Source organism: Glandiceps talaboti, chromosome 18 (genome assembly GCF_964340395.1).
Source record: "Glandiceps talaboti chromosome 18, keGlaTala1.1, whole genome shotgun sequence".
Taxonomy (NCBI): Eukaryota; Metazoa; Hemichordata; class Enteropneusta; family Spengelidae; genus Glandiceps; species Glandiceps talaboti.
In genome coordinates, this window is record NC_135566.1 from 13,075,001 (window position 1) to 13,094,609 (window position 19,609).

General features: G+C 36.4%; 1 protein-coding gene across 1 annotated transcript in view; it reads left to right on the forward strand.

Moving 5' to 3' along the window:
- LOC144449702 (IgGFc-binding protein-like) overlaps window positions 1-19,609 on the forward strand; it is a 41,836-nt gene that overhangs the window by 9,675 nt on the left and 12,552 nt on the right. Inside the window, exons 13-37 of the mRNA XM_078140279.1 lie at window positions 101-223; window positions 751-864; window positions 1,752-1,966; window positions 2,572-2,682; window positions 3,761-3,916; window positions 4,112-4,274; window positions 5,069-5,251; window positions 5,808-6,016; window positions 6,440-6,614; window positions 7,343-7,579; window positions 8,691-8,804; window positions 9,568-9,687; window positions 10,135-10,248; window positions 10,711-11,022; window positions 11,451-11,780; window positions 12,215-12,477; window positions 13,314-13,421; window positions 13,960-14,211; window positions 14,751-14,856; window positions 15,119-15,295; window positions 16,059-16,258; window positions 16,858-17,035; window positions 17,502-17,801; window positions 18,110-18,427; window positions 18,939-19,153. Coding sequence (XP_077996405.1) covers window positions 101-223; window positions 751-864; window positions 1,752-1,966; window positions 2,572-2,682; window positions 3,761-3,916; window positions 4,112-4,274; window positions 5,069-5,251; window positions 5,808-6,016; window positions 6,440-6,614; window positions 7,343-7,579; window positions 8,691-8,804; window positions 9,568-9,687; window positions 10,135-10,248; window positions 10,711-11,022; window positions 11,451-11,780; window positions 12,215-12,477; window positions 13,314-13,421; window positions 13,960-14,211; window positions 14,751-14,856; window positions 15,119-15,295; window positions 16,059-16,258; window positions 16,858-17,035; window positions 17,502-17,801; window positions 18,110-18,427; window positions 18,939-19,153 — 4,793 coding nt within the window. The remainder of the gene's footprint in view (window positions 1-100; window positions 224-750; window positions 865-1,751; window positions 1,967-2,571; window positions 2,683-3,760; window positions 3,917-4,111; window positions 4,275-5,068; window positions 5,252-5,807; window positions 6,017-6,439; window positions 6,615-7,342; window positions 7,580-8,690; window positions 8,805-9,567; window positions 9,688-10,134; window positions 10,249-10,710; window positions 11,023-11,450; window positions 11,781-12,214; window positions 12,478-13,313; window positions 13,422-13,959; window positions 14,212-14,750; window positions 14,857-15,118; window positions 15,296-16,058; window positions 16,259-16,857; window positions 17,036-17,501; window positions 17,802-18,109; window positions 18,428-18,938; window positions 19,154-19,609) is intronic.

Sequence of the window (19,609 nt, forward strand, 5' to 3'; positions counted from 1 at the left end):
ATATCAATTATAATATTTCTGTCATAAAACTGAACACCTTAGTCTTCTGTGTGTTTTTTTTATTAATTTGCCGTTCTTTGCAATGATTGTATCTCCATAGTGACGGATGCCTGCTACAGTCAACCATGTATAAATGGGGGTACGTGTACTGCTATCGGTAATGTAACAACTGACTTCAGTTGTACCTGCCGAGAAGGATTTCTGGGAGATACGTGTGAAACAGGTCAGTTCATGATTGGATATGCCCCCTCCCAAACCTTCCTAATTTTGCTTCGCGGGAGTGTTTTGTTTTACACAAAAAATATTTTACAATAGTACTGCTTTTTCAAAGTATTTATTTATTACATAAATATGTCTATGTGATACTATAGCACAACACACTGTATTGTGATGTGGCACAAGGCTGTGACAACTCAAAATAAAAGTCTACAAATAAAAAAATGCCAGCTCTTTCCAGAAGGAAACAAGTAAGCATTCCGATTTATCATAGTATATATAGTTGACATGACAACTATGTAGGAAGACCATGGGCCGGGGAAAGAACAGGGTAGGTAAACTAGGTCACCTTCAAATCGGCATAGGTAGACCTAGTAAGCTAAACAAACAGACAAAATGACAGACAGACAGACAGACAGACAGACAGACAGACAGACAGACAGACAGACAGACAGACAGACAGACAGACAGACGAAGCGAGAGACAGACAGACAGTTTGCTTGTGTACAAATAATCACAACGTATCATTTACAGGATTGAACGCTTGTGAAGGAGATCCCTGTGGTGCCAATGGAGTTTGTGTGAATCATTTCACCTATTTCCAGTGTATTTGTAACGCTGGCTTTATGGGAAGACAGTGTGATATAGGTAAGTTTTCTAGATGAAACTTTTTGTCGTAGTTTACAGAAATGAGTATGTACACACTACAAATAAAGCTTACCCCATACACAAATGTTTGGTGTTCTCAGACAAAGAAATCAACCAATCTTTACATAATACATGATTGTTCATATCTTTCGAGTTGATTAATATTAGACTGTTCCAATTGGGAAAAAAGATTTGTACATTGGCCCACTACTAGATTCATGTGTCCGTAAGATCACGTGATCAGATGGCCAATCCTGCTGTAGACAAACTATTTTGAAACAAAACAAAAAATAATAATCCTTATTATAACCCATGAACACATAAATGAAAACAATTTAGACCACGTGGTACGGGGTGAAAAATGCATAGGCGACCTTAATACAAACCGTATTAAGGTGCACTAGCTGCAACTTGAACTTTTTTTGAAAATGTTTTGTTAGGTGCAATAACTTACTCGTAATAGTGTACACAGTATACAGTATTACAACTCCTGCGGGTAAACGTATTTTTTGTAGCGGTATACACGGTAAATCAAATCATAAAAATTTATGTTTAGGTCCACACCCAAAAATCAGAGAACTCAACGACGATCACGTTTTCAACCTGTTACTGAACTGCTTTTAGCAGATACCAACCACTCAAGATATACAATTTATAATTATTGGTATTTTAACAATTGTCTGTGAATATATTGTGGTTGTCTGATTGAAAAAATCATACTCCAGTTACAACTCGTGCAGTTTTAACACGGTGACAGATTCAAAACCAAGTTTTCGCTGCTTGGTATTTAAACTTGTCATTACACTACCTACAGATAATATCGATCGACCCCCCCCCCCCCCTGTTCTTGCTACATTGACAATATTCTCATGTAACTTCATTCTAAGAGTTTGGATTCTGTCAAGTTGCCGGTGACCCACACTATAAAACATTCGACGGAGAAAAGTTTGATTTCCAGGGAGTGTGTCAGTACACTCTGGCCAAGGACATTAAGAACGACCCACCAATGTTTGAAGTTAATGTTTTTAACAAAAAGAGGGAAGAGGAAGCCTCGGTGTCGTACCCGTACGAAGTGACAGTTGAAATATATACAAAGAATACGGTAGGTATTCCCGTATTTTGTCGATGGTTTTTTTAATTATAGTGACATAGGCAGCCTTTCGAATCTATGTTGCAGAAATATTGTGATAAACTGGCATGTCATGATGCAATGGTGTCTAATGCATGACACCCTAAGTTACTGTGGAATTGTTGTCACAGTGCTTCCTAAAATGTTCATAATACTTCAGAACAGCAGAAACAAATGTTGATAACATTGAATATTGTACACGTTACTCTGAAATTGGCGAGAAAATGGGCCTGCGTCTAATAAATTCACCATGGTATGGCGCTTGCTGTTTTTCATATCTAGAGATATATGTATTGTGGTTTTAATAGTAGAGAGATATGGATATTATAAAATAGCGCTTGCTGTTTGCCGACAGGAATAGCGGTTTGCATGAGACAATTAAAATCGGAAACCTCACAACAGGAGCGTAAAGACTACGTCAATACAATGAAATGCCTACTTTAAAGACTACTTTGAATTTTCTATCTTTTCAATAAGTGGTGCCAATCTTTGTATCCGAACATGAAGTTCAGATTTTTAGCCCATTATCCCAATCATTTACGACTGTTTAACTTTTGTGTTTTTATTCTCCTTGACAGTCTGTGGACGTGTTGTTTGAACAAAGCAACGTCTATGTTAATAGTCGCATCGTCAATCTTCCCACATACCCACATGACGATGTGGAAATCGTGAATATGGGAGCCTATGTTGTAAGTATATCTTTCATTAAAGACAGAATCAGCACAAACAAAAAGACCAATTTGCTATTAAGGATATCATTAAAAAATGCTTTCAAATATGAGACATAAATATCAATGTGCATTGTAATTTTATGATGTAATGTCAAGGTTTTCAAAGAAGGATGATTATTTTGAAAATTCGTCGTTTTACCCACAGTTTACTATATTGCGAAGTTGGATAGTTAGTGGTTCTCAAAGTTTTTTTGAACTTGGTTTTCATGTTTACACACAGTGAACATTGACATAATCATAAACCTACAAAGGTAGCGGACCTTGTACCTATCTACTGTCTGTTTAGGCATATTAAAACCAATGTCCTGTCATTTACATGTATGCATAACTGAGAAATCTGTTATTATTCCAATCAAAGGTACACAGTATATGACAAATGTTACTATGGTGTATATATTAATTGTTCATATACACATGGATATTCTACAGCTGCCGACATCAGACCACTGACAAACAGAACCTGTTACAAACAAGGCAAGTAAACAAATGAATTGGATTGACACTTGGCACAGCAGAGGTTGGAACAGCAGAGGCTTGTATTACATTTCATAATTTGATGAGAACAGTTTTATGGCCTCTTTATTTGTGCATGAAATGTCAGGGAAACTCTTACTATGTTTGTGAATGTTAACTATAATGTAAAGAGGCCATGCAACTGTTCTTATGAATTCCAACATGCTATACCGAGTGTTATTAATCCAATTCAGTTGTTTACTTTCCGTGTTTGTAACAAGTTCCGGTTGTCATTGGTCTGATGTCGGCAGTGGTATTTCAAATGATTACTCATTCTTGACATTATCCTAAACACACAAATCTCGATACATATTACTAAGTTTATGTATAGTTGTACTGATATTTCAAACTCTCTAAAAAGATAACCGTTTCTGTAGTAATAAAGATTACGGCTCTGGTAGGTACAGATGACTTTAGGGTTTACATAAAGTTGGTTATGGCTAGCAGCCTCTCAATTGGCAACGACTAATGTGAATAGACATGTGATTGAACAGGCAATCCATAGAATAACATCTCTTTGTAGGAACTTATAACAGAGTTTGGATTGTATGTGCGTTGGAATGGGGAAGATCAGGTGGATGTAATGGTGGAATCTTCGTGGAAAACCAACGTACGAGGAATGTGTGGTAATTACAATGGAAATACAACGGATGAACTCGTAAAAAGGGACAACGAAGCAGTAAGTTATGAAACTCAACTATGGCTTACGTTTTTACGTTCATGACTTTTGGCGGCCAAATGACCGAATCTTCCATGTGACAAACAATCTCATATTGATCCGTTTCGTCGCTTGATTTGGAATGTGTTGTACATGTGTCGTTTGAACAAAATAAAACAAAGGCAAAAGAGTACTTACAATTTTTCTATTTTACAGGTGACAGACGTAGCACTGTTTGGTAACAATTGGCAAAAGGTACCACAGGATAGCCGATATCCAGACTGCAAAGTAGTTACAGATGTCGATCCGTGTCAAGGCATTGACTCAGCCCTGCAACTCGAAGCAAGGGCCAATTGCTCCATTATTACAGACAGTAGCGGTAATTATAACCTACATATAGATATTGTATGTGTCAATGTGCATGTGTGTTTGTGTGTCTGTGTCTATGTCTGTACACCAACTCTGAATGGTTCATTTGAACGTAACATACATCTAAAGAGTCAATCAACATAATAACATGTTATTTGTTTAAACTGACATTGTTCATTAATTAATTTCAGTCCATTTGGAGGATTGAACTTGAACTATTCCCAGGAAAAGTTTGATATTGGCGGATACAGTAAGAAGGAAAAATAAAAAACCCTGACATTGCCTTCCGTCACTGTGGGTCACTGCTCCTTAACATGTGACACAATCTGAGCCAATCACGGAAGGATATTTGAAAACGATATGATATATATAATTAGTTTCAAAACTTCCATTGCATCCTTATAAACATATTATATATATATACAACCAAGAAAGAGTTCCAGTACTACCAAAACTATTACGCTCTGCCACTGCGGTATAGAGCACTGTCTTAGCAGATTGATACTCACCGAGTTATATATGTATATATATATATAATTATATATATCGTTTCTATATATATTGTTTTAGCTGTTATTGCTGCAAGGAATTGCGGTGGAAATTATCAACTACCTACCTCAAGGCTCAGGCCAATCAAATTTAATGGACGTCAACGAAATCAATCACTTATATTACACATGTATATGTATTCAAAGTATTAATTAGTTAACATTAATTAGTTTGCTTGATTATCATATTTTGTCTCCTTTTCTAGATATATATTACAAACCTCACTAATTTTTCTATTCATTTATCAACTTAAAGGTCCATTTTCGAGCTGCCATAGTCGAGTTGATGCACAGTTTTACCTAGATTCTTGTACCTACGATATCTGTGCTTATCCCGACAACGGACCGACAGTGATTTGCAACATGATTGCAGCCTATGCCTCTGCGTGTTTAAACAACTATGTTGCCATTCGTAACTGGCGTGAAGCTGCGGGTTGTCGTAAGTGGGGTGTTTCTATTTTTCGTTTCTATTTTTCGCCGATGTCGCAAAATCATACATATATGTGTATATTCACTGTCCTGTTGTGTCATACTGATTGCTCGTTAGATTAGATGAGGTGAGATTATAATTATATTAGATTAGTTAAGAATATTTTGTTATAAATTTGATGTCAAAGAGTTAATCAAATGATTGCGTCCACTACACGCCCCTCTCATATTCAAAATGATCCTCGAATTATTTAGGCTGATGGCCATCTAAGGGGTGCATGTATAATATGCTAGACAAACGGACAATATGATCAAACAAGACAGAAACCCTATCCAGCCACCACTCTTTATCAGCAAAAGAGATGATGCATCATTCTGTCAACAGCTGACGAACCCAGTTTCATGTCACATGACACTGTCCTGACCAATCGGATATATTTATCTACAATTGATGCAGTTTGTCATTTAATATGGACGAATTGAAAGTCCAGAAGTGTTGATATGACGTTTAATTGACTTAATTTCAACAATAAGTGTTATTTGAATCATCTGGATTTGTTTCACAGCCATGGATTGCCCAATGGGTAGTATATACAGACACCGTATGTCAGCATGTACGCCATCCTGCATCAACCCTGAAGTAGATCCAGTCGAATGTCCGTATCCAGACATCGAAGGTTGTGAGTGTCAAGATGATACAGTCTTAGAAGTTGACAAATGTGTTAACATTACTGACTGTGGATGTTTCCTAGAGGAGCCGGGATTATACTTTCGTGTAAGTATCCCTTATCAAATTCTTCAAGTTATCAAAATGAAATCTGGACAGGGCGATTGCTATAAATAAATATGGACGGCCCATACAATATGTATGCCCATGAATTCTCAAAGTACTACTGAGTTATAACAAATATGAATATGCATAATTTAGTTTGCGAATGTTTGGTTCAATTAGCAAAAAAAACAGTTGCTTGAAAAGAGTTGCTTATACATAATAACATAAGTGGAACAGTTCTTGTTTACTGTTTGTGTTTGCATAAATTATCTTCATGACTTATTCCCCCCCCCCCTTCCCACTCATATGATAATACATTAAGCTGGGCAGGGGCATCCATGTCCTTCATAGTAGAATAGCAGAAATGCTTAAAACCTCGCTTTCTTGAAAACTATAAGAAAAAATATTTTCTGATTCAAAATTTAGATTGGCGAAACAGTTACAAGTATAACTTGCAATGAAACGTGTACGTGTACTGGAATGAACCAGATCAATTGTACTTCATTAGTCTGTCACCCCAAAGCAACGTGTGGCACACAATATGGCGTCTTCGACTGCCACTGCAATGCCGGATATGAAGGTGATGGCATCACGTGTACAGGTAAGTCTTAAGCGAGTGTGAAAGTTTGTAAAAGAATCAACATATTCCTGTTAAGGTTAGCCTGAAGAGGTTGTCTCAGCAGCACACTGAGCTGTATACTGATAAAATGCTTGAAGTGATTCTTTTCGCCAGGATGAAGTACAGAGTCGAATTCATTCCCTTGGATTATAAGTTTTTTGGAATTACATTTTTAAAACAAATGCTCTTTGCCTAAATGTGTTAAGCTTTTCCTTGTGGACATTTTATATTGATAAATGGGACTAAACTTATGGAAGAAAAATTGGGAATAAAGATCAATTTTTTAAAAAATCGTGATTTTAATTGTTAGGCTCCATTTATTAAATATTTTGTTTGACAGTTTGTCATCGTTGAATTTCCCCAAAACCTACCAGACAGACAAAGAAAAATAAACCAAACTGCTAACATGTCATGTAAAATTCTCTGTTGATTCATTTTCTAAATCTACTACATTGGTGAAATGCAAAATTAATGTCAAAATTCAAAGTTTGATTGTGTTAAACAACCATTTAGTTATTCTGAAGTTATTTTAACGGTCTTTCCATTTAAAATAGTATGAAATACATCCTTGTACGGAAATTTTCAGCAAAACGAAATGTGGTTTTTTTTTGTAAAGCTAGCGACAAACCTATCTGCACGCGATGGCAAAATATGAATTTAATTGATGGCGCCTCAGAGAATAAATGACTTAATATTTGTGTTTTTGGCAGATATCGACGAGTGTGCTTTGCATACCGAGAATCCATGTGGCGACAATACTGGAACATGTTTAAATTTGGAAAACCGGTACGAGTGTAACTGTACTGCAGGATATACAGGTGAACATTGTGAAATATTCGACGACTGCTACGATGAACCGTGTGAAAATGGTGCCACCTGTCGGGATCTGGACAACGCCTTCGAGTGCTTCTGTGTATCGGGCTATGAAGGAGTAACCTGCGATGTTGGTACGTCATGTATTTTTTGAAGATTTAGGGGGGGGGGGGTATTTGTACACTAGAAAACAACACGTTGTGGAAAAACAGGAATAAAATGTGTTTGAGAAGAGGACGTGACATTCTTTTGCGTAAAAACACAGTCATGGAAACCAAGAAGTTATTTTTTTGTCTTTGAGACTTTGTGACTAAGCTTGTGTCTGCTATGAACGTACGCGTCAGCAAAATTTAAAGACGAAGATGAGTTCTAGTACTGTCAGTTGTTGGAGAATCGTCAAATCGAGGACAAGACTATTACTAAGTGAATATGAAAAATCTAGTTATATTTTGGGGAGATCAAACTTCACGGCAACCGCTTTCCATCAGATAGGTTATGGGAACTCTTTTTTTCATTTGGACCTAGACAGAAAATCTCAAACCACTCTTTGTACAATATCGCATCTCAATCAATCATTCATCAAGTACACACACCTAACAAAAATTGTGTTTTGTCCATCTAACTAGATATAAATGAATGTGAAAGTAATCCTTGCCAGCAGGGTGGGTTATGCACAGAATACATTGACTTTTTCAACTGCACTTGTACTGACGGTTTCGGCGGAACATTTTGTCAAATCGGTAAGTTATTTTTACGAAAGCGGACAATAAATAAATCAATAATGTTGAAATTTGTGCAATTTTTTTGTGCAATAATGTTGTGAGTATGGAACGTCATAACTATTGGGATATGTCAGGAACGACTAGAACACTTGAGGAATCGTAACCAAGAAAGCTATATATACATCCCTCTTCGTCGTTTATACTTGCGTAACATTATAATAATTATAGTGTTTTTAGTATTTCCAACTAAGAATGCATGTTCGCGCATGCGTTGACATTCAGAAGAATTTTTAGTATTTCACACGTTTTTAAGTCATTAACGTCGCTTTAAGTCTTGACCTGTGCATGCAACTGAGTTAACATTAGTTTTTAAAGGAATGGCAACCACTCCATATATGCATGTACATCTTTCCCATGTGAACCCACCCATACAAGGACATTAATCTGGACAACATTTCCTACCGTACATGTGTTCAACTCGTTCACGTATTCATTTTTTTAATTATTTTTTCTTACTTCACAGATCTGGATGAATGTGCATCCAATCCATGTCAGAATGAAGGAAGATGTTTTGATGGACAAAATGAATTTTACTGCCAGTGTCCCTCAAAGTACTCAGGCAGCCGATGTGAAATTAGTGAGTTCAACTCGCTAATATTTATTTTCAGTATACCTTATTTCAAATCCTGAAATATTCGACTTTAAGTCAAAAGTTACAAACAATCAAGAACATGTACAATTTCTAAGTTGATTAGAATGCTATATAGGCTTAGATATTCTGAAATTTCAATTAAGTGATGTAAATGTTTTAGCGTCTTGATGATATTTGGGATAACATCTCCTTCAGACGATGAAACAAGGACTGGATTCCTAGACGGGTTTTATTAATAGGGAACTTGCAAACCCGCCATGTTGAATGTTGCATCATGGGAAATGTGATAATAAATACTAAAGAAATTGTATCGTTAACAGTAATGTTACATTGTTTTTTAAAAGTTAATAACGAAGCGGTGGAATGTACTGTAAAAGATGTGTCGATAAAAAATTACAGGGAAACTATGATACAAATGAAAATGGGAACTTACTGGATGTAGCTGAAAAATGGCTTTAGATGACTACACGCCCGAATCAAGTCAACAGGTGGGGAAATCACGTGATAAAAAAGGCGGCAAGCAACTGGTACAAGTACTAAATGTTACAGGGGTGGTTTCCACCAAACGATCTATAAAGACACATTTCCACCAAACGGTATATATATATATATAATGACTCATTAACTTGCCTAATGTCTGTTATTTGCTTGGTGAAAGTATGAACAATATATGAAGGTTGAGCTTCTTATTTAAATATCTAATATTTTTTTGAAATTCGAAACTATTTTTTCTCCTCATTGTATTCAGAAAAAGCAACGATCTGTGATGACAACCCATGTCAGAATGGCGGCACGTGTAACGATGTGACAGCCACAGTCCGGACTTGTGCATGTGTACCGGGTTTCATTGGCGCCGACTGCGAACAAGGTGAGTGTTGTTTTGAATTTCAACTGCCGAGAGGAAAGACAAGTACACCTCAGCACAAATGCACGAAATCTAACTGTAGTCACGTTAGCTCAGCTGGTCAGAGCACTTTAACCATAATTATTTATAAGGGCACGTGGAATCGACTCCTACAAATTATACAACTTTTCTCTCCTCAATTTGCTTCAATGGTGTTTCTTTAAATTTCCATGTGTCCTACCATATGTATTTAGTTTTTTTTACTGTGTACAATGCTTTATACATATTGACTTGATAAAATGTCTATAGAAACTTGTGTATATCGCACATGCCCAGTTTTATGTGCACGAAAGCTGCTATGTCGATTTAAATTTAGCCGAAAGTATTTCAGAATAAGTCAGAATTTTCGTAATATGAACACGAAAGTTCATTAAAATTCTTTTCTTTCAAATATTACAATATTTGTTTCAGATGTGAACGACTGCTTAAGTGACCCTTGTCAAAATGATGCAACATGTGACGATGGTATCAATGAATATACTTGTAGATGTACCAACGGATTTACCGGAATACATTGTGAGCGAGGTGAGTTGACGAAGTCTTGACTTGACAAACATGCCATCCATATGAATGTTTGGGACTATTAAAACAGGAACTCTATTTGTAAAGATTTAGTTGACTAAAGTGGTCTTTTAATGTTATTTTGAGGACAAACTAAAGACATGTATTGCTGATCCTTTTCGAGACTAAAGTTTATACCAGACATGTATCAAAAGTCCAGAAATAATAAATTTTTATCACCATAATTTTGGCGGGAAAGGAATTGGTAGGTAACAGACCCTCAGTAGTTTCGTCAGTGAGTCCATTGGAGTGCATTGAATCATCACCTCTATAAAGATACGTGTTGGTTACTTTACAGGTTCATGCGAGATCCAAAATGTACAAAGACCAGAAATGTCTACATCATTATATATGTGTAGCAAAATGAAGAAACTTTTCATTTTTTGTGATTATATTTGTTAATATTTTAGTATCAATTCATTGCAGAACTTGATGATATTATTGTCAAGAATATAACGATCATTCAAAAATCAAGTGTGTCGGCGACGATCACTTGGGACTCTACTGTTAAAGTGAAGACAGCAACTATTCGTTACCGTTCCGACGGGTCATCGGAGTGGATAGAACCAGGAGTTGTAGCTGGAGACCAATATCTGTTTGTGCTGCAGGGCCTCGATGCCGCTGAATCGTACGAAATTGATATAGCTGTAGTTCAAATGGACGATACTTTGGGATATGGGGAAGTAGTGACACTACAGTCGTGTCAACTTGGAAATGTTGGCAGTGAGTGTCAGCATGGTAAGTTTAGTGAGCATTTTCATCTAATTCATCAAAACTGAACAGTATAACATGTAAAGTGGCTGAAAATGTCATCTTCTACATATCTGAAACACTGACCTGGGAAAGGCAATTTTAAAGGAATGTTATCTAATATTCTAACCCTAATGTTTGAGAAAAATGTCCTTAATAGTAAACTATATTCAAACTTGTACATTTAGTATAGTGAACGGGATATTGTGGGTACAAAGAAAGTGACAAGGGAACCCAATAAAGCATACTCACAATTTTGCTGAAAAAGCAAATCGGATAGGTGTTCATTTGAGGCTCTGATACTATTTGCTTGACGGCCATAGCCTTGCAATTCAAATGTTTGCACGAGAGCTTTGTTTTAAAAAATTGAATTGGGTTACAGTGGTCGAACATTAACTTTTGTTGTAAATTTGCAGACATGACAAGCACAGCTGCATATAACCTACAAGTACTATCTGCCACTACAAGCACGCTATCGGTGTCCTGGGAAATAGATGCTGCTATAACAACCGGACAGACAGACGTGCATACTATCCAGTACAGGAAACGTGGCACGGAAGAATGGGTAGATGGGTATACTGTAGATGCTGAAGGGTCAACAAGTGAACTCATAGGGCTTGACATGGACTATTACTATGAGATCAGGATAAAGACAGTTCTGCAGGATGGCACCGTTGTCTTTTCGACAGGAGACGATATATATCACACCTGCAAGGGTCAAAGGGAAGGCCCGAACTGTGAAATTGGCGAGTATATTTATTATGTCGCTACTACTACTACTACTACTACTACTACTACTACTACTACTACTACTACTATAACTACTACTACTACTACTACTACTACTACTACTACTACTACTACTGCTGCTGCTGCTGCTGCTACCGTTGTTGATGTTGATGATGATGATGATAATGATGTTGTTGTTGTTGTTGTTGTTGTTGTTGTTGTGGTCATAATCTTTCTGTAACCAGGCTCAATTATTCACTTGTATGATAATGCAGTATTTCCCTCGGAACGATATATTAACGACATCAAAATGACGTTTACATCGGTTATATACCATTACAGTACCTTTCTTATCTATATTTCTGTTTGCTTTGTTTTCTTTACATCAATTTCTTTCGTTTAGCCTGGTACTCTTAAATTATAACGGCTTTTCCTTGTGTTCCATATCTAGTATATGTTGTTTGTTCTGGATGGGGCGATCCACACATCTATGCTTACGATGACGATGACCAGCCGCAAGATAGAGCTTTGGTCAACTCACCTACACAGGAACTTTACATACAAGGAAACTGCACGTACACTCTGGCCGAAAAATGCAGCAACGACGATGTAACCCCGTTATTCAGCATCGAAGCGGTAGACGAGGAAATGAAAATCGATGACACAGTGTCTTCAGCGTATACGAAGGAGGTTAAAGTTACCATTGGGACTACGGTAGGTTGATAACTGCGATAATTGCGTTTGATTTTCCTATACTGTATTCCAAAATTTTTCATTTGACAAGTCTGAATAATATATATATATATATATATATATATATATATATATATATATATATATATATATATATATATATATATATATATATATATATATATATATATATATTATTCAGACTTGTCAAATGAAAAATTATATATATTGGCTAAGCTTAATATATGACAGTAGATGTTAAAAAAGTACGTATACGTAGTTGTGGAGCTTAAAATGGACAGCTCAACAAGTTGGCTTTGTGGAGCCGTGGGGTTATAGAATATTGATAGCATGTAACTTGAACAGCTTTACCAGGAGAGTACAATTATCACTGCTTTATCCAAGGTCACTTTAATGTCACTTTAAGAAGGAACTAATTAATAGTAAACGCCTTATATTTTTTTGTTATCATTCACTCTTACCTTATTTCCAACCCATAAAGATACTTCAAATTGATCTCAAGTACAAATTTTAATATTTTAGTTCACCACAGCGTAGAGGGTACGTTGATCTGAAGTTTTGCCGCAAATTGCCACCATTTTATCTGTTTAAAATATAAATGGGTGTGCACTCGATCTCATAGCTTGCACTGGGCACGATTCTCAAATCAAGATTTTAGACTAGGCATATGTGCGCGTGTGGTAGTCACTACGGGAGAGGCGTTTGCGTTAACAAGAACACAAGAATGGGATATAGTGATGCAACTGCTCATTTTCTAGAAGATTAGATTTTTCTACCTTTCTAAGCAGAAAGAGTAAATTTGTTTGTGTGTTTTTTTGTTTTTTTTTACATTGTAGGTGATTTCTTTAACAGCGGATAACATTGTATACGTGGATGGAGTTGTTGTCACGCTCCCCTGTGAACCCGACGATGGTATTGTAATCCAAAAAAGTGGGTTTCTTGTGGTAAGACGTCACATTACCTTGTTCACTTATTAGGATTAGTCACATGGTGTTAATACAATGTGTGTGTGTGTGTGTGTGTGTGTGTGTGTGTGTGTGTGTGTGTGTGTGTGTGTGTGTGTGTGGCTATAGTAATAGTACTATACCATACTTAGCCAATGTATTGTCTTTGAACAGAAAATATGGACGTTAACACGTGTTCTACGTCCCGACAACCCATATCTATGCTTGGGAATGTATAATCATATTATTTCCCAATATTTTACTTCATTCAGCCGAAAAGTATTCGTAACCTAAAGGTTTGTCACTACTCGTCTAGCGACTCGTAAGTAATACTTTTAATTTAGTGATTCGTAGAGACAAATTCCTTTGGTCACGAATACTTTGCTTAGCTGAACGAAGAGATGGAGAATAATGTATAATTATCAACTTTTTAAATAGTTATCTATAATGTAAGAGCCTCGAACATTTAATTTGTAAAACGTTATGATAAGGTTACATCTGCATTATGTTATGTACGTGAGTTTTCTATTTAATTCAGAAAAACAACCAGTTTGTTCTTATTGGTTTGGCGAGAGCATCTGTTGTACTGAAGATATTGAAACATTCTATCAGTACAGATGCCAACTTTTTCATCTTCAATTTTCAGAATGTGGTGACAAATTTTGGCCTTACTGTAAACTGGAATGGCAAAGAGAGATTCGAAATCAAATTACCAGAATGGTTAGCAAACGAAGTGTGTGGTATATGTAGTCAAGGCGATGGTTTCCCAGATATAGCCGATGGCACTTTGGTAAGTTAGACTTTTATCATGGAATAGAGTGAATATATTCTGTACACAGAATCTATATTCAGTGTGAATAATTTATATGCGATAGAACATCATATAATACGTTATTACCCAGTCTTTCTATTATTTTTCTGATATACATACTACAAGGAGTTCAATTTACGCAGTCATAATTTGCTAAACTTGCTAAATTAATGATAATATGCTTGGTCATATATTATGATGAAGGCGACCAAGGATTGTGTGTTAACTACCATAGAAATGCACTTTATGGTAGCAGCTACTCTTTCATGCCATTTCATGTTAGAGAGAGATACATTCATACATACATACATACATACATACATACATACATACATACATACATACATACATACATACATACATACATACATACATACATACATACATACATACATACATACATACATATTATCGGTATTGCGGAAATCACGCATTGTGAAAAGGGTTGAACCACAGTAATTTCGACCAATGTAATAATGAACAGAGTTTGAAGCTATGAAATGTTGGTCATTTGACAGTCTGGCTGTGACATTGGTGTCCGAGAAAAAAGCCCGTGCATTGATGCTCAAGACGGACATGCACCTGAAGTGAGAGAGAAGTGTAATTTCATCATAGATCCTGCAGGTAATGTGCACGTTGGTACTCATATAACCATTTCCGACGGTATTTTATTTGCAAGTGTTAGTTTTAGTGTACTAAGTCTTGTCAATCACTTGTTTCACTAATGTTATCGGTGGCCTTTACTTCATATATTCTGAAGCCATTATATGGTACCAACATCAATTTAAAAAAGTACATAAATATGTAAAAATATTTACAATACTTTTAGTCTTTTATATTGATCTTGTGTACTTTTTCATCAAATCTTGAATATTCTTGTTTGCAGGTCCGTTATCTGAGTGCCATACAGTGTTGTCTCCTCAACTCTACTATGACGCATGCGTCTACGACATGTGTACACTCTATCCTGACGATTCGCTTCAATGCAGTAGTGCCGAGGCGTATGCAAAGAGCTGTTTGGCTTTGGGCATCATCGTTGACTGGAGAACAGAAAACCTATGTCGTAAGCGCCTTCGCTCACTTACCAAATTCTCCCTTATCTAAACTCTCTAATTCTGTTTTTTAAAACCAAGGTAATCCTAATCCTGAGATTTTTTTTCATGCATTGGGATTACATAGGAAATAATATAAAATGGAAGACATTTAACGAGATGACTCTTGGTTATTTCATGCACATGGTTAAAGCGTGTAGCTTCATAAAGTATTTGCATTATTGTTGAGGAGAATTTCGATAGCATTTTGAGACTGATAACATCTTTGTTTTGAAATTGTAACTGACTTGTTAATATGCTCTAAACATCTCCATTAACACGGATACACTTAATAATATTAGAGTTATTACCTTCGAAACGAGAGGAAAAAAATGCAAAAATGAGAGATCGAAATATTGGCCCGCTCGAATGCATTTACTAGCATATGTCATTTAATCATAAAACATTGGTTAGATCTACGGTTCAACACACCTGTTTTTAGTTAGCACTTTCAACTATTTTTTTTATTTCATTGTTTTATTTTTATTTAAAGAAAGACCAACGGGAGCAAGTCCCGTTTACAGCCTCTGAAAAAATTAAAAGCTAGACAATACGAACATGTAAAACCAGCAAACAAAAATAAAAAAAAATGCGTTACAAAAACAAATTACAAGGCAAATATATAAAACCAGTCTAGAAAGAGGTTGCTAGAAAAACCTTTCTTCTGTGACGTCATAGCATACGCTTTCAAACTAAAGACAGTAATTGATAGAATTTCTCTCGTTTACGTTTAAGCCACGGAGTGTCCCCTGTTTTCAACGTATAGTAAATGTTCCACGGCTTGTCCACCGACATGCGCAGATCCAAAAGCAGACCAATCATGTGATCAGGTCTGTGTAGAAGGCTGTAAATGTAACGATGGTTATCTACTGGATGGAGATGTGTGTGTTGAACAAAACCAATGTGGATGTACTAAAGATGGATATTATTATTCGGTAAGACGAATGTTGTTAACTTGAATATGAAGAACAATCATATTTGCAGAGAATACTGACTTGAAAATGACAATGATGTTTTGGTAGTGTCGCTTACTTTTCTCACAGTTCCAAGTGTCTTTGATGATAAATTGTCCGATCTTTACATTTAATTTGACCATGCAGTTATCCCCTTGTATCGTGCGCCCTCCAAGGTTACATGCGCCTTTACTACACATGATGAGGTCCCAGATGAAACAGTTGCTCTGGCTTTCAACTTGAAGGTCAAGGTTATGTAACAAATGAACAAAAATCCCTGTAAAAACAGACAGTTCATCCTCAAGCCATTGAGACTATGACAGAGTCTGAAGTATCTCTTGTGTTATATGATTTTCAAGTATGTTTTTTGAAAAACGACACAAAAAGTCCCATCTCGTCGTTCTTAAATTATACAAAATGACGTCATACGTAGATATCATGAGGCCGTAGGTTTGGCAGGTAGCCAGCTTTACAGACATTTATATCGATCAGTAAAATTACCTTTATGCACAGATGACTAGAAATGTTGATATTCGTTCTTGTTTATGATAAGATATTTATATGCTGTAATCACAACGCAGGTCGGGTCACAAACTGTTAATAGCGAGTGCAGTGAACAATGTGTGTGTAAAGATGGCGGTATCATGGACTGTACAGAAATTGTGTGTAGCGACAACGCTAGATGTGAAATACAAGACGGAATACGAGACTGCTATTGTAATGAATGGTCTGTTGGTGACGGTATCGTTTGCACAATCAGTAAGTAAATGGAAAATTTGCTGGCATTTGTAAAGCCTTCCCGTGCTAGATGCGGATGACAGAAAGAGACTGGAGATTTTTGTGATTAATATAGTGTCACGTGATCTTCTTCACTGCTTGGTGGGTGGTTGTTATTATTTTGATTTTCATTAGTCTGAAAAAAAGCCAAAACGTTCCAGAAAATAAAAACAGTGGTGTTTTACTGATATTAGCGAGTAAGTTACTTCCAAGGATGATGTACAGAGATAAGGTATGATTAACAAATGTGAAATGAGCCAAAACGTTTCAGAGAATAAAAAATTGGCCCTTAATTCAGGCAACTGGCACCTGAGCTCTTAACTCATATTAGCTGAAAAAAGTCAGGAAATTCAACGTAAAAAAAAGAGGACGTGTATATTTGACGGGTTTTTTTAATGTCAATGAGTAGTCGTTGATTGGTGTTTTCAACTACTGCGCTATTTTTCAGATCGTCCATATGATATTGAAGTCGTACAGCTGACAAGTAGCGCCATAACAATCATGTGGAAGGCAGACTTTGAAGCCAAGTTGCTGTTCGTCCGTTATAGACCACAAAGTTCTTCTGATTGGACAGACACGCCCGCTCTCGTTAGCTCACAGATACTGTACGTGATACAAGAACTATCTGCTAGTACTGCATATGAAATGCAAGTTGTTGCGGTACTTTTCGACGGAACGTGGGAAGAAAGTGACGTCATCACCTGGGTTACTTGTGAATATGGATTTGAAGGCCTTGGCTGTACTGAAGGTTAGTAAAACAAATCATCACGAAGGGGAGGGCGTCATTCATGAAATATGGATGAAAAGATATATTACTATATTAGTAATGGCTTGATGTAAAATTCTCAAAATCTATATGAATAAGGCACCACAATCGATGATTCCACTCAGTGTATCTTCTTGCTTCAAATTATAATTCTTTGGGAATATGATATATTGTTTTCAATCATTTGGAACTATCGATATGCGAAACTCAAAACTTATCATGCTAGTATTACCTTATTTTTGTCACGTGACTGTTGGCATATAAACGCATTGTTCAAAATATCTTGACAGATATGAACCAAATAGGAGCATTTGAGCTCACTGTCGAGTACGCCTTCACAAGTACGATATCTCTTAGTTGGACTTCCCTTGTCGGCGTGTCTCAACTCAGCATTCAATACGGAGTAAGGGGCGAAAGTACTAAATGGACAGATATTACAACTGTATCTGATATCACATTGGCGTATTACAAGCTGACGTCACTGCAAGTGAACGCAATCTATGACATCCGGGTCATTGTTGACTTAGAAGATGAAACTACCCAATATAGCACAATATATGTATTCCAAACATGTCCACCGACTCGGAAGGGACCGAACTGTGAAGATGGTAAGTATATCAAATCTAAGTTTTCGATTAGGGTGATATTATTTTGGATTTTAAATTGATAAAACACTAGCGTGTTTTTCTACTTGAAAAATATGTCAAATAATTACTTAATCTTTGTTTGTGAGTCAGTAAATTCGCAAAAAAAATGTTAAAGGCTTGTGTAAAAAGTTTGTTATTGTATGTCCAATAACATGATACGCATCCCGCACTTCTCAGTGCAATAACATTTTCATAGCATGGGACCCCAGGGCGTCCCTATGGCTAGCGGTAGAGTGGGACCCCAGGGCGTCCCTAGTTACTGGCTGGGTCTCGTAGCATGAGACCCCAAGGTATCCCTATAATTCTTGGCTCGGTTTTAGTAGTGTGGGACTCCGAGGCGTCACTAGTTACATACTTAGCTTTTCATAGCATATGATCCCAATACGCGTACGCGGGCTTTTGAATCGGACGACTGTTCCCATTTAAATCACACTTCATATTTCAATTATACTGTATATTTATTTCTAAATAGATCGAGGTGTGTGTAAAGTCTATGGTGATCCACATTACATTACCTTCGATGGATCCGAATACGATTTCCAGGGTGTATGTACCTATTTACTGATGGAAACATGCAAAGAAGTTCAAGGTCATCCCTCAGTTAGAGTTCTAGTTGAAAACAACAAACGAAACGTATCAGAAACAACATCATTCACCAAGAGTGTCTTCATTTACATCAATGATATGGTACGTATAATGCTATAACACATTGCCCGAGGAATAGGAACGTTGAATGTGACGTCACTCACACAAAACATTGTGTTGATTTTAAAGGGGAGTGTTAGAAACTCTTCAAGTTAACCAATAAAGGACAAGAGGATTATAGGGGTTATTGTATAACTTTGAGTGTGTATCTTTAAAAGATATCCAAGTAAAGTATTTATCACATGCAAAACAAATTCCGTCCAAAGTTTTCTAACAAAATACACATTCCTCAGTATTACCATCTTATGAGACTACAGATCTTTGTGAAAAGACCTATCCTAGTCTCGGTGTGTTTGTAGTTGTTAGATCTAAACTTTTCTTTGTGTTCAAATTTTCTTTTAACTTTACACCATAACACAGTAACTTTGACCATCAGCATTTGCCATTACTTTTCAATCCAATGTCAATCCAATGTCACTATATACCTCTCCAGAACTA